This window comes from Lissotriton vulgaris, chromosome 5 (genome assembly GCF_964263255.1).
Source record: "Lissotriton vulgaris chromosome 5, aLisVul1.2, whole genome shotgun sequence".
Taxonomy (NCBI): domain Eukaryota; kingdom Metazoa; phylum Chordata; class Amphibia; order Caudata; family Salamandridae; genus Lissotriton; species Lissotriton vulgaris.
Window position 1 is genome coordinate 236,463,267 of NC_141693.1, and position 16,165 is coordinate 236,479,431.

The following is a 16,165-nucleotide window of genomic DNA, read 5'->3' on the forward strand; positions in this document are numbered from 1 at the left end:
ACTGTACAGGCCGCTAACGCATTGGCCGTACTGGGGTGTTACGATCGTCAGATGTGGTCTGACATGTCCACTTTAGTTGCCCTCATTCCGGAGTCCTCTAGGGCAGAGGCTCTTAATATTCTACAAGAGGGGGAAAGAGCGGAGGAGATCGACTGCTCCGTGGATATTGCCTGCACCGGCTTCCGTCAACTTGCAGGGGCAGCTGTTTTTCGGTGACCGGGTTGGCTCCAGTCTACCTCTTTTTGACAGGAGGTGCAAGCCAAAATTCTCGACATGCCTTATGGCGGCGAGTCACTCTTCGGTCAGCATGTCAATGAGGCGCTACAGACGATGAAGAAAGATACTGACACTGCTCGCTCTTTGGGGACCCTACAGTTCCGCAAACAGCCCTTTCATTGTGCACGTGGATGTGGCACCAACTCTTCTTTTCGTGGAGGATCAAATCAATACCGCTCCTATGGCCATGGAAATCAACTGTATTCCAACCAGCAGCAGCAGACCTCCCGCCAACAAAATTCAAAATCATAACGTGGAAAATCTTCCTATAGAGTTTTCACTTCCAAACGGTAATGACTTACATTTCCCGCGCAAAGCTGGAGGTCGAATTTCTGTTCTTTTCTCAATGGTCCTCAATCACCTCGGACCGTTGGGTTTTGGACATTGTATCAAAGGGCCATGCCTTGGAGTTCGTAAAATCTCCTCCTCACACTCCTCCAACTGGTCCGCCTCCTGCGCACCTCAAAGAACTTTTCCAGCAAATTCACATCAGGATTCAGAAAGGTGCCATCGAAGTGGTTCCCAAGACTCAGAGGGGAATGGGATTTTATTCCCGGTTTTTCCTCATCCTCAAAAAGACAGGCGACTGGCGTCCAATCCTCTATTTACGAGCACTGAACAAATTCCTGAAGTGCCAGTCCTTCCGCATGCTCACACTGATGGAGATATTACGTCTTCTCTGCAAGGACGACTTTATGACCACCATCAACCTCCAGGACGCTTACTTTCATGTGCCAATACTTCCTCGTCACTGAAAGTACTTGCGCTTCATGGTGGGGCGGAGAGATTTTCAATTCAGGGTGCTGCCTTTTGACCTGCGCTCCGACCCTCGTGTCTTCACAAAGTCGCAGTCTCTCAGCCAGCTGTCTCGAGACACAACTCTGTCAGGATCTGTTTCACTCCCTCTGCCTTTCCATCAATGCTGAAGACTCAGATGGACCCAGCTCGCTGCAGGAGTTTCCTGGGCGCCACTCTGAATAAGGCACTGGCCAAAGCATTCATGTCTTGCGAACGTCCGCTACGGATTCTACGCCTGGTGACCCTCCTCTGCTCAAAAGAGTCCGTTCGTATATTGAAATCTTTTCTCTGGATGGCGTCCTCGTGCATCTCACTGATACCAAACTGCAGACTCCGGAGTCGCCCAATTCAGGAAGAATTGGACTGTCAGTGGCGTCAGGTCACCGGCTCCTTCAACGATCTTGTTTGTGTGACTACCCGGGTGCGGTTAGCTCTCTAGTGGTGGGTGCAGCCATCCAACGTGGCTGCCGGGACCTCTTTCCTCACCACGACTCCGGAAATCACTCTGACCACAGATGCCTTCCTGGAAGGGTGGGGCACGCACCTTCAAGGGCTGTCCATCAAAGGCAAATGGACTCAATCTCAACACGCCTGGCACATCAACAGATTGGAGTTGATGGCCATCTTTCTGGCTCTCAAATGGTTCCGTCTTCTGGATTAACGGGGAATCGGTGCTCATCCAAACAGACAATACCACCAGTATGCACTATGTGAACAAGCAGGGCAGCACCAAATCTCCTCTTCTGTCTCGGCTGGCACAAACTATCTGGGACTGTGCGCTTCGGCACCACATTACCCTGACAGCAGTTCATTTACCAGGCGTCTCGAACATCCTAACGGATGCCCTCAGCAGGTCCACATCCTCGACGCACGAGTGGGAGCTCCATCAGCCGACTCTGGACTTCATCTTTCGGCGTTAGGGCCAACCATAGAGCCCAGCGAACTGGAAATTCCCGTCCTTTGCAAGTTGGCTTCCCCATCCAGAATCGTCCAGGAATGCCCTTTTGATGGACTGGTGCGGTTTATTCACCTACGCCTTTCCGTCGATTCCACTGGTTCCTCGAGTGTTGTGGAAGATGCAGAGACAGCCGTGCCGCATTCTCCTGATCGCTTCCAGATGGCCTTGAAGCGTGGTTCTCGGAACTGCTGCTTCTTTCTCAGAGCGAACCGATTCTCGTTCAACCTCGAGCGGACCTCCTCACAATGGACGAGGGCCTGATCTGTCATCCGGACCCCTCCTCTCTCAGATTATGAGCCTGGAACCTGAGCACGTTGAATTTGCCCATTTGAACATCCCACCAGATTGCAGAGACATTCTTGCCAAAGCCAGAGCTCCATCTACAATAAAGACTTATAAACTCAAGTGGAAAAGATTCTGTCACTGGTGCGTGGCTGCCAACATTCATCCTGTTCATTCTACTCCAGTTCAGCTTCTTCCGTTCTTTCTAGAGCTGGCACAGTCAGGGCTTTCCCACTCCACTTTGAAAGTTTTCTTGGCGACGATTTCTCGCTTCCGGCAGGATGGCTTCTCCTCTCTCTGCTCTTCCAGAATCATTTGTTAGTTCTTCAAAGGACTGTTCAGGAAGTTCCCGCCCATTAGACATCCTCCCACGACCTGGCACCTCAACATTGTTTTGGCACAATTAATGAAGGCTACATTCGAGCCTATCCACAAAGCGGATTTGAAATTTTTAACTTGGAAAGTGGCTCTTCTCCTTGCTTTAACTTCTTCACGTCGCTTGAGTGATGTTCACGCCTTTACCATTAAGCCTACTTTTCTACAATTCAAATGGGACTGTGTAGTGCTTCGTACAAACCCAGCCTACATGCCTAAGGTGCCCACTGACTTTTACCTCAATGAGCCTGTTTTCTTGAAGACTTTCTTGCCAAACCCTCAAACTCCAGCGGAGCAACGTTTACATTCTCTGGACTTTAAGCGATGCCTTAAATTTTACATCGATAGGACGGCACCCTTTCGCAAAACTGATTAGCTGTTTGTAGCCTACGGACGCATGTGCAAGAGTCGCTCTGTCACCAAGCCAACTATTGCACGTTGGATTTCTTCAGCAGTTTCCTTCTGTCACCAGAAGGCTGGCAAGCCTCTTCAATCCTCGGTGAGAGCTCATTCTACCAGGGCGATGTCATCCTCTACTGCCCTGAGTGCTGGTGTGCCGATTCATCAAATTTGCCGAGCAACTACGTGGTCCAGCAGGCACACTTTCAAGAAACATTATTGCCTTAACGCTCAACGAAGCCGATACGGCAGTGGGACAAGCAGTGCTTTGTAATCTTTCTAACTAAGGTGAGCCTCTGCTTTCTACCCTCCACCTATATGGTCTTTGTAATGATACGGTTGTTAATATTATCATCTTTCCTCCTGGCTATGCTATTGGTGCATCGTCTTACCTATGCATTGCTGATTTTGCTCTTGGTGCCAACTATTACTGCTCACTATTCTATTCAAGCATGTGAATCTATGAAAGACACCCTAATACTGGAGAAGGACAATTGTTACTTACCAGTAAACAGGTGGTTCTCCAGTATTGGTATCCTTCATAGATTCACATGCGACCCACCCGCCTCCCCTCAGAGGCTCGCTTCTCCTCCTAGACTCTTTTTGTCACTGTTGTGCTACGAAAATCTGAGGGCCTGAGCCTCTGAGGAGAAGTTTCTGTAGGGGTGCTTGCGCCTGATTGGCTGTAGTTTGTACTAACATAATGACAAGGATATGTTACAAATGTTTTTCTCTCTTGCCATGTATTTCTATGTGGGAATTATGACCTGGTATTTGCAACTATTTTTAGTGTGTATTTTTATGTGTTATGTTTTTACATACATATTCTACTGATTTTTATTGCTATTTTATTTACCGTGGGACTCCCACTTCGACGGAATATTCAAGCATGTGAATATATGAAAGACACCAATACTGGAGAGCCACCTGTTTACAGGTAAGTAACAATTGTTCTTTTTAGACACTATGTCCCAGAGCCTAGATCATATGATGAGGATATTACAGACTAACCTATCTTCTAGAAGCTGCCAAGTTGGATGTACTAAAATGTGATTACAAAATGTTACTTCACAAATACAATAAAGTGATAGAAATTTATTCTATCCCATAATTGCTGCAAAGTTGGACATACATAGGTTATTAGACTATTATAAAGTACTACAACATGATTAAATGGAGTCATAAAACAACTACTTTAATGTAATGGAAACACCAGAGCTGCCATATTGGACGTACAGTGCATTGAAACCTTATAATAAAGCTGTGCTCCAGTGGAGGAGATGTATCTACCAAATGTTGTCACGTATCTTACATCAAAATACAAAATGTATGCATAATCATTTATAGATTACCCAAACACTCCTCGCAAGAAATGAATGTAGCTTGCTATCAGTATTGAGACCTTTGATTAGTTCACAAAGTTTGCATATCTATTTTTCCTCCATTTGTCTCAAATTAAGTTTTTTTTGTCACCTCCTTGCATTTTGTTTTATGCGATCAATGACCTGAAACCAGATTTCCATTTTTTTGTGATGTTCTCTGTAGTGCATCATCTTACCTAACGGTACGTATATGCTCTTGAGTCTTATTTTATAAATTCCTAGTGTAGTATTGCCCTCTGGGGAGATTTCAATTTAATTTTTCAGGGTCACATGATCCGGGTACCTCCTGATGGATGAGCCTTGCCTCTGTCAAAAATCAAGGGCACTAGAGCTTCCTAAATTCCTCAACCAAACAGAGGATCTTGTGCCATTATGTAGCACATTTAAACCGAGGTAACTATTGTAAAGTAACAATTTTTGTGCTTCAAACCAAGTTAAAGCCAGGGTGCATCAATTTTATATGAAAGCCACTTTTTAATAGATCAACTGAAGTCCTTTCCAAGGCTTCTTTAAAATGTAGGTTGAAAGCACAGAAGCAAAGTGTTTCAGTTGATTTTATCACTTTAACTGCCTCCATAATTATTCTAGCAGTTTAGCAGCCTTACCATAAGGGACTGATTTCCAACATGGTTTCTAAGGAAGCCTGCAGAAGTAGGATGATTCTCCCGCCGGGTGCATCAAGAACTATGGTACCTGTCTTTTAAAACTCGAGTAGAAAATCTTTGATCCAATTTTTTTTTAAACTGTTATATTTCTGTTATAGGAAATCCCAGAGAATGCAGCAGATATAGCTCACCTTTCCCACCTCCATGCTCCTGGGATTGTGAGTGGAGTTGACCTGAGGTACACCAATTCTAAGCTGTGGGACTTTGTTAAACACACTTGGAAGGTAAGGTTATAAAAAAAAAGCATTTTATTGACATTTGGTATAAAATCACATGGTATAACTTTCCACAACCTAGTGCACATTTTCTACACCAGTCTCCCAGCAATGTGCTGCCTCAGCGGTCTACCATAGTCCCATAAACTCTTGTATGTGAGGTACGTAAATGGCTGGGCCTATATTAATCTGCTCTGCTAGTCCACTGTGGCTGATAGGTGTGTAGCATGGGCAACTTGTATCCCTTCCCCCACTCGGTATATGAGTTTGAGCTTCTCCCCGGAAGTCTCTCATAGAGGCAGTGGCCAGATCTTGGTGGGGGGGGTCATATGCCTCGACTAGAGCCCTCACTGAATAAAATAAAAAAGAAATAGGGGAATAAAGATCTTACAATTTGCACAGTTCGGAAAATTAATACCCAATGTTTTATTTGAATATCTTTAAACAGCTTTATGTAGGTGGGGCAGTTGGGCCCAATTTGTATGCTCAAATTTCTTGAGCATAGTAATAAGACCAGCATATGACAGAGTTTTGATCACCATAGGCACTGACTTATCGCACAGGATTCTATAGTCTTTGGAGTGGTGGGTACATAGTGTACCTTGGTTCTTCAAACTGCCCTACAGTGTACATCTGAGTTCCATTTTCTGTGCAATTGCTGCCTTAGTTGCTAATTCTCTTGGATTTGATAAACATTGCTCTGGTGGGATTTGCAGCTCTCCTGTGTCCCCAGGTCTTTTATCTCCTGTTCTGTGTCCTACAATTCATCTGTTGCTGATTTACTTTGGTATCCCTCCATGATCATGCGTCTAGCTTGCAATCTTCAGACACAATCCATATAGTCACCCAACCTCAGACCATCAACTGTCTTTGCACTGCCTATCTGGTTCCCGGAGGAATATAGACGAGTAGGAAGGTAGAAAATAAGGAGGTGTGTGCCCATAAGGGACTCCGTGGTGGGCCCTTTGAAAGGTGCAGGCTTCTGAGTGTGGTGTTTCTCTTAGCCAGCAATTGACTCCTCCATGCCTGCCTTTTCAGTTTAGACTATAAAGGTACTCATTGGCCCTCTGTTTGAATCTTCCTTTATTATGCTGTTGCTTTTAGGTTTGCTCTTTATAAACCAAATTTTTGTAATAAACTTTGCTTTCTATTCCCAACTTGAGAATCACAGGGCATAGGAACGTATGCTGGAAGTTAATTTTGTGCTAAATCAGTTGATTTCCATGCTCCACAGGTTTAATTTGTGGCATGTCCGCTTTAGAATGACTGCTTAATCCTCAGTAAAGGTTTAACCAAATAGTTTTCTTTGTGTGCGGACAGACCAACCTTTTTGAACCAGTAGTGGTAGATGAATGCGTACTGTTCTGGAGCTCCTGTCCCATGCTGGATTGGGTGTGGGCTCAAAGTCTGATCTGTGAATGAATCCATATGCGCAAGAAATATAAAAGGCTTCAGGGTGTATAATAGCCTGCAAATTTTAACAGGAGGGGGGAGAGAGAGAGTCAGTGGATTCAGTCTCCCTCGTCATACGAATAAACAAAGTGGAATCCACTCAAAGTGATAGTGATCCCTAGAGTGATGGGGAACACACAGTGTTGTTTAACTGCCCCTCACACACCAACAGGCCCCTTGGTGTCATGCTTCATCATCGGGGCCTTCGCACCCCTCTATGGGATGCGGCGTGCTACGACTCGCGGATACGCAGGAGCACTTGAAGTGTGAGTAAGGGGAGGGTAAGTGCATTAACCCTTGTCCTGAAGAAGGGGGCTTTGACCTCCGAAACATGTTGACTCTTTGATATAGTGGTCTGATACCCTAATACGTATCTATCAAAACCACGCTCTGCACTTTCGTTTTAATAATACCAGCCGGGGATTTAATAAAGTATTTTTTTTTCCCACGTTCCAGGTATTTTTTTAAACACTCACTTTTTCACCTCACCTCACTCACACTTTTGTAAAAACACACACCCCCACACATAGTTCACTTCAAGTGCTCCTGCGTATCCGCGAGTCGTAGCACGCCGCATCCCGTAGAGGGGTGCGAAGGCCCCGATGATGAAGCATGACACCAAGGGGCCTGTTGGTGTGTGAGGGGCATTTAAACAACACTGTGTGTTCCCCATCACTCTAGGGATCACTATCACTTTGAGTGGATTCCACTTTGTTTATTCGTATAATAGCCTGCGCCATTCTTTCAATCAAACCCCACTAACATGTTGGAGGTAGGCTTAGTACCCCTTTTGGGAAGGAACATACAACAATCCTTAACTCCAAATGTTGTGTAAGGAAGCCTGCTACTTAACCTTTTGGCATTTCACTAGCACTGAATATCTCAATCTAACTAGCTATCTATTGAAAAAAGGTTGCACTAATATTTTAGTTAGGCTCAGATTTCAATTGTACAAAACCATTGAAATTTAGCATTTATAGTTACCTTAGCTAACTAACTTACACCCTCAAAATGCACTTCTTATGACCCCCACATATTACATCACTCATGATATGGTCTGTGACATCACTGATATCTTAAATGACATAATTGATGACATCATCCAGTGAGTGTGTTTTTTCGTAAAAGTTTGAGAGTTAAAGATATATACTAAGCTACTACCTACTGCAAACACCCATTACAACAATGCAAGAGCATCGCGGGTGCATTACATCGCACATTTCACATCGCAGAAATGTTTGCAACGCATGCTGTTACATGGCACATGTAAACATTGCGGAAATGTTTACCGCACATGCTGTTACATCGCGCATTTATTGGAAGTGCACAAACATGCTGTTACATTGTGCATTGCAATTATTGGAAGTGCAGAACGCCTTTATTGGAAGTGAACCATGCTGTTACATCGTGCATTGGATAACGTGGTTTTTCACAAATATGACGTGTTTCCTAATTCCATTCCCCTAGTTGACTGCCTCCTTGTCGCATTAACATAAATTAAAGATGTACTGCCAGAACGGACTAGATTTAACTTTTTTGTAACACAAAACTGTCAAGAATATAGAGTAAATGGTAATACAGTGCAACTTAAGCACGATCCTGCTGGAAGGGAAAAACATTGATGTTTTACTTCACTACTTCGGAGTCACTGTACTCCGTCTGAAGGTCTCAAATCAACGTCCCGAGCAGCTGAAGACATGTCATTCGGAATCACGGAATGATGCGCAAAGTAGCAGACATCTGAATGGCTTCAAAACGTTTAGCAGCTTTTCAAGCTGCACTGCGGACAACAATAACTGCCAGCTACATACGTTGTTATAATGCACTACTAACAGCATAAATATGTTAAAACAGTAGAATTGGTCAAAAGGTGAAAGTCAACCAGCTTGCAAAGGACTATTGGTAAGCAATCGAACAAACAGAAACGCGATACCATGCCTCAAGTCCCTTTGTTTCAATTAGTCAGTATCACATTCAACACCTAACAACCTTCTCATTGAATCTCTGGTCGGCTATCAGAAGAAACGCCTGGCTGACAAACAGGCAGTGACTGAGACGCCTTTATGTTTAAGTCTAGTAGAACAAAGCGCTTTAACTTCAAACGAGCACACAATACCGAAGCTTTCCGCAAAAGCCAGCACCCTTAATGATGTAGCTTTCTAGGTTTATGTTTAAAGGTAAGTTTAGTAGCTAGATTACTGTCCATTTAAACATTCGGCAAATAACTTATAATCATTTTACATTAATATGGCATGTTTTTAACGCCCATAACTGCAACAGTAGATCTCATGCCTACTACATTAGACTTTAAAATAAAAATAAAGACAGCCAAGAGATGCTACATCAGGATGTTGCAAGCCCATCAATATTGAAAAGCATTCAAGTCCGCTATAACACCATCATTTTCCTTCAAAGCGTGAAAATACAAGGCGGTGCGTTTCTGAAAATGTGCCCACTACTCAAGCAAATGGCCTAGATCAGGGGTCCCCAGACCGGTCCTGGAGGGCCGGATCCATGCCAGATTTTTTAAATTACTACATGTATCTCAATGGGGATATCCAAAAAATCTGGCATGGATCCGGCCCTCCAGGACCCCTGGCCTAGATGATTAGTGCTGGTTGATGGCGAGACGCTCCAGCATTGCGCCACACTTCCGTTTTGCTCCGCGGAGACTCAGCACCCGGCGAATACATTGAAGAAAGCCACACTCAAGATACGGCGCTTCCCACAATCAAGTCAACTCGCATCAGTTTAGCCGGCTGACTTTAAGTATTCAAGTAATCATACACCATCTTCCACAACTTTATGCCACTACAGGGCATACTGTTCATTGAATTTTCGTAGAGGCACAGCTGCAGCCCTTCATTGCACCAAAGTTTTGGGAAAAGTTCCAGAATTCCAAGGTCAGAGCAGAAAGGAATCGGGACCGGAAAGAGGAATCACCACGTGGGGTTCTTCAGTTGGAGAGGGAAGAGAAACTTGGCTCACATGATTTAACTGCTTAACCAGGAAGATGCAGTTTATGAACATTAGTTTTGGTTTGACAGCGTGACCTTTTAAACAAATGCACCCTGAATTCTCATATTAGAAACAAGCACAGGCAAGTGCAATGTTTGTAACCACACTTAAGTGCAGATGACTGGGGGAATCCTCTGTACCATTGTGTGTGCGAAGCCCTCGTTTCTGAGCACCTTGACGCTTGCCCAAACAGCCAAGAAGACCTGAAACCACCAGTTGAGCCTCCCGCCCCCCGCAGCCTGACTCCGTTGCCAGCTGGAGCCGCTAGCCGTGGGGAGCGCGGTCGAAGGCGGGAAAACTACACTTCCCAGCACCCAGTGCGGCGCACGCCGCGTCATCTGCGCGCCCGGAGGCGCTGAAATAGCGTGAGACCCCGGTCGAGGGGGGGAATCCTCTGTACCATTGTGTGTGCGAAGCCCTCGTTTCTGAGCACCTTGACGCTTGCCCAAACAGCCAAGAAGACCTGAAACCACCAGTTGAGCCTCCCGCCCCCGCAGCCTGACTCCGTTGCCAGCTGGAGCCGCTAGCCGTGGGGAGCGCGGTCGAAGGCGGGAAAACTACACTTCCCAGCACCCAGTGCGGCGCACGCCGCGTCATCTGCGCGCCCGGAGGCGCTGAAATAGCGTGAGACCCCGGTCGAGGGGGGGAATCCTCTGTACCATTGTGTGTGCGAAGCCCTCGTTTCTGAGCACCTTGACGCTTGCCCAAACAGCCAAGAAGACCTGAAACCACCAGTTGAGCCTCCCGCCCCCCGCAGCCTGACTCCGTTGCCAGCTGGAGCCGCTAGCCGTGGGGAGCGCGGTCGAAGGCGGGAAAACTACACTTCCCAGCACCCAGTGCGGCGCACGCCGCGTCATCTGCGCGCCCGGAGGCGCTGAAATAGCGTGAGACCCCGGTCGAGGGGGGGAATCCTCTGTACCATTGTGTGTGCGAAGCCCTCGTTTCTGAGCACCTTGACGCTTGCCCAAACAGCCAAGAAGACCTGAAACCACCAGTTGAGCCTCCCGCCCCCCGCAGCCTGACTCCGTTGCCAGCTGGAGCCGCTAGCCGTGGGGAGCGCGGTCGAAGGCGGGAAAACTACACTTCCCAGCACCCAGTGCGGCGCACGCCGCGTCATCTGCGCGCCCGGAGGCGCTGAAATAGCGTGAGACCCCGGTCGAGGGGGGGAATCCTCTGTACCATTGTGTGTGCGAAGCCCTCGTTTCTGAGCACCTTGACGCTTGCCCAAACAGCCAAGAAGACCTGAAACCACCAGTTGAGCCTCCCGCCCCCCGCAGCCTGACTCCGTTGCCAGCTGGAGCCGCTAGCCGTGGGGAGCGCGGTCGAAGGCGGGAAAACTACACTTCCCAGCACCCAGTGCGGCGCACGCCGCGTCATCTGCGCGCCCGGAGGCGCTGAAATAGCGTGAGACCCCCGTCTCGCGGGACGCCGGGCGAAGCCCGGGCCAAGGGCGGGCCCGTTTAACCCCGTTCAAGCCCGGGTAAGACTGGACTGGGCTAACCCCTTGACATTTTATTTTATTTAACGTAGTGGTTCTACAGTAATATCAACATCTAGGTGTTGTATCATTGCATTCATTTATTGTGCCCTTCTTGAATCTGTTACAATGTCACCCAGAATCACTAGAAATACCAAGCTCACACATGCTGCTCAGGTCAAAGGGCCAATTGACCAATTCATCGCCAAGGCGAACGATGCTATCAACCAAGGAGTCCTCCTTTTAGAAAGGAGGGTCTCGCAGGACTTAGCGGCAGCAAGACGTTCCTCACTGGGACTACTCGCAACCGCCGTAACCCCTCAACGTACTCTCGTCTTTGGCACACTACAAGAGACCCCAACGGTCCCTGGGACTGTAGACTTGTCTGTGTCTATTGATCTATCCACAACTCAACTATCTCAAACCTCTGTATCCCATCTCCCCCCATCACTTGAGCGAACCCCGATCCTGTTTATAAACCCCCCAGATGAGGACATTCCATCCCCCTCCACGAGGGGCCAGAGAGAAGGTGCTATCCCGAAAAAAAGCAAGGGAAAAAGAAAAGGAAATAAGAACTCCCCTCAAAATACTAGCAATACACGACAGGATCCTCTGACACAATCAGACAAAAATTCTTCCTCTTCGGCAGCTTTAAACCACTCGGCCACGCCTCAACAGCCGATTGATATTCCTGCCCCAGAAATCATAAACCTTTCACCTGACACCCATAACCTGATTCCGAGTGGCAATACGTGCACTAGGCAGGACGTAATCACTCATGATACCAATCTGCTAATTTCAATTGAGGCCCTAATAAAGCAACACCTTCAACCTTTCATGGTATCACTAGCTAAAATCGAAAAATCTTTAGCCACACTAACTTCTGATCTTAAACCCAAGAAGAATTTACTTCCTATGCACCCACTTCCTGCAGCTCCAACCTGTAATCCAAAACTAAAAGCTGCTGGGGGAATAAATCTTCCACAAGCACACAAAGCACCCAAAGCGGTTAACGCTTCAACGGTGGTCCAACAAAAAATAGTGACCCAACAGAAATCAGTTAATACAACACATGCTAATTCGCAGCAATTATTAGTCAATCCACCTGCAAACAAGCCTACTACCTCTGCTTCTTCTTCCCTTCCTGTTCCATCTGTACCAGAGGGCCAATCCACCAACCATCCACCCACCCCAATTCCAGCAAAGACACCAGCCCCTAAAAAGACGACTGTACCCAACAAGACACCTGCTACAAAGAACGCAGCATATAATACCAGACGCAATGGTGCACGCCCAGCTTATCTTCCACCAGAAGCAACGCCCTATGTCATTATTATGACTGGGGTCCCAGAGTTACATACTAACTCCGATGAGCCCGGATGGTCCCTAAAAAACAAGGTGCTTCACTGGTTGTCACTGAATCGTCCACTTCCCCCCTACGCAAACAACAGAGTTGTATCAGTCCGTAGAGTTCCGTGGGTAGGGAAGGAGCCAAAATTGATCCCAGGGGACTGTATAATAATAAACTTTGAAGACCCTCAAACCGTGGAACTTATTTCCTCATGGGGGCCTCAAACTTCCCCTGAAGGAATTTCAACAAAAAGATTAGCTTTCTTCTACCCACCAGCCAAGTCCCTACTACCAGGACACGAATGGAACTGGACTCGGGTTGGCAACTGGAACAACAAAACGAACTGGTCAACATGGCAAGGACAAGGAGGCAGGGAAACTACGTCATTCCCGGATTGGAGGGGTGTCTCCACCTACAACAGGTTTGACTGCCTGGAGATGGTGGACTGACCATCAACAGTCCAGGGACTGGAAAACGTGATCACACCTTTATCTGATCTACCATCCTCAACCCTAGCAAATCTCCCTCAATCCCGAAGTCCGCAGGCTAGAATGATGCTCTTACCTCCCACAGTAGACGCAACCGCAATAGATACAAATAATACTGAGGCGGAAGGCTCTCACCAACCAGTCCCGTCCCGGTGTACCATTAATGCAACCAACGCTACTAACCCCAACAATGGAGTTTCTTTATTTTCCCCCCTCAACAACGTCAATCGTGCATCCTTGGATTCACCTGCACAGATAAGAAGCCCTGTACCTATTAATGAAGCAGAGTCGTTCCAGCTAGTATCAATATTGTTCTGGAACGTGGCAGGTCTCCGAACTAAGATCTTATCTACTCCTTGGTTGGACTTTGTTACCACACACCAGATAATCTGTTTGCAAGAGACTTGGCAAATTGATCCACTGCACATACAGGGTTACCTAACGTTTCATACACCGGCCTGCCCATCGACTCATGGTAGACCGATGGGGGGCCTTGTTATATATATTTCAAACAAACTTGAAGTAAGAAAAACTTTTATAAAATGTGCTATACCGAATTACCAAATTCTTTTGATTATTTTTAAAAACGGTACATCATACTGCATAATTAATTTTTATAATAATCTATCTCCGATAGACTGTATGAAAACTGTGTCAGAAATTACCATGTCTATAAGCGAACAACGCGCTAAACATTCACCCACACTGTGTAATGTAATATGGGGTGGCGATTTCAATGTACAACTGTGCCCAAAATATAGGACAACTGATTGTGGCCTTTCAGACGAAAACGACTGCCCACTGACACATTTTATTCACTCCCCGGTAGGAGATTCCATTAACGAAAGTTTAATGTTTTTAGAATTGTTGTATGCCAATGAACTTGTCTACCCCCAAGTGGAATTCAAACCCACTTTCCACGGTAGGGGCTGCTTTAGTATTATAGATTTTATTTTGTGTTCATATTCTTTAAAGGGTACGCTTTTCCAGTTTACTACAGGTACAGAAGTATCTGGGGATCATTTTTCCAACAGCATTGTACTGAAGTTATTTACTAATAATCATCAGCCTACACTGAAGAGTTTACTGACTCAAAATGCATTAATTATGGACAGAACCAATGGTTATTCGGTGAAATGGTCCCGGGTAGACCCTCAAATAACAACAACTAAAATTGTAACCAAAGCACTCCCCTGGATAAATTCCTGCCTTGATGATGATTCTACCCCTGAGCAAATCATTTCCAGTTTTGGGGAAATCCTCAAAACTATCCAGAGTGAACTAGTCCGAACCCACAAATCAGGTACCCATCCAGGTCCAAAATGGTTCAACACGGCATGTCGAAAAGCACTAAATGCCCTAAAGAAAGAACTCCATAACCCAGTCAGAGACAACGCCAAAATAGCTAAGCTAAGATCTGAATATAAGCAGGCCCAAATCAGATGTAAAAAAGAGACGAAGGAAAAACTATGGGCACAGCTACATGAGAGCTGCCAAACAAAGGACAGCTCTCAGTTCTGGCAAGTTGTAAAATCTCCTTTCTTGCTTGAGGCCAAATCCCATCAATACCTAGACGTAGCAGTGTCCGCGGACGAGTGGGTGACTCACTTTTCTAAGATCTTTAGTGATCTCCCCCCGGACAGTGCGGCACAATTCAATCAAGAATCTAGATCCCCAAGAAAAGGAGTGTACCCAATTGATCTATCCTTTACCCTGGGGGAGGTTATAAGCGCACTATCCTCCTCAAAAACTGGAAAGGCTCCTGGCCCGGACGGCGTCCCATTAGATATATTTGTCTCTAACATCGACCTATGGTCTCCAATTATCACCCAGCTAATGACAGCAGTCCTAAGCACTGGTCTTCTGGATTCTTGGTCTTCCTCCATACTTCTTCCTATTTTTAAAAAAGGGGATAGAAATGACCCTGCCTGCTACAGGCCCATCTCCCTCCTGGATTCATTGGGAAAAGTCGCGGGTCGCCTAATCCTTGACCGTTTGAAGGATTGGGCGGCGGTGAATAACCTCATCACCGACCTCCAGTATGGATTCCGGGAGGGACTGGGCACTGTTGAACAGGCTTTAAATTTAGCACTTCTAATAGGAAAGTATGTGGGAGCCAAACGGGGAAACCTATACATGGTTTACGTCGACCTTAGTGCGGCGTTTGACTGTGTAATTCATGCCAAGCTATGGCCCATCCTGGAGAAATTGGGGGTCGACCCGCCGCTAATCATATTCTTGCGCGAGCTTTATTCTGAAGCTTCGGCTCGCGTAAGGTTTGGAACAGGTGGCGAATTAACATCTTCCTTTCAAATAACACGTGGAGTTAGGCAGGGTTGCGTCCTGGCTCCCTTCTTGTTTAATTTATATACGAATGGTTTGGAAGCAGCCATGCTTGAAGGGAGTGAGGACCTACCTACCATTAACCATCGCCCTATCCCAGCATTGCTCTACGCTGATGATTCAGTTATCTTTGCTAGATCCCTGGTTCAATTACAGAAGCAACTAGACAAATACTGCAACTATATGCTTTCCCTGGGGTTAAAGGTAAATAAGACCAAGACCTTTGTTATGAAAACGGGGCCCAAGGTGACAAGCTCGAAGTATCTCACTATCGAGCATTCAAAATTAGAACGAGTCAGGGAATACCCTTATTTGGGTATATTAATAGATGACCAGCTAACGTGGAAAAGGGCACTGGTAACTAGAAAACTGCTATACCAGCGTGCTACATCTGCCCTAATTTCATTTTCTAGAAAACTGGGTAAGCCATCTCCCCCCGCACTACTTAAAATCCATCAAGCTAAGTGCCAGAGCATTGCTACATATGGGGCTGGCGTATGGGGTTATGTAAATACGGCCGAACTCCAAAAAATTCAAAATGGCTTTGCAAAATACCTGTTGGCCCTTCCCCAGAGTGCCCCCACATACGGATGCCATACCGAGCTTGGGATTGACTACCTAGCTGATTACATCAAATGTCAACCAATGCTCCTATGGCATCGTATCTGGTCTAAGCCTGAATGTCA

The 16,165-nt window shown here is 46.2% G+C and overlaps 1 protein-coding gene across 1 annotated transcript in view; it reads left to right on the forward strand.

Annotated features, from left to right (window-relative positions):
- LOC147710581 (cholesterol 7-desaturase nvd-like) overlaps positions 1-16,165 on the forward strand; it is a 300,441-nt gene that overhangs the window by 159,087 nt on the left and 125,189 nt on the right. The window contains exon 4 of the mRNA XM_086921252.1: positions 5,234-5,359. Within this exon, the coding sequence (XP_086777378.1) occupies positions 5,234-5,359 (126 nt within the window). The remainder of the gene's footprint in view (positions 1-5,233; positions 5,360-16,165) is intronic.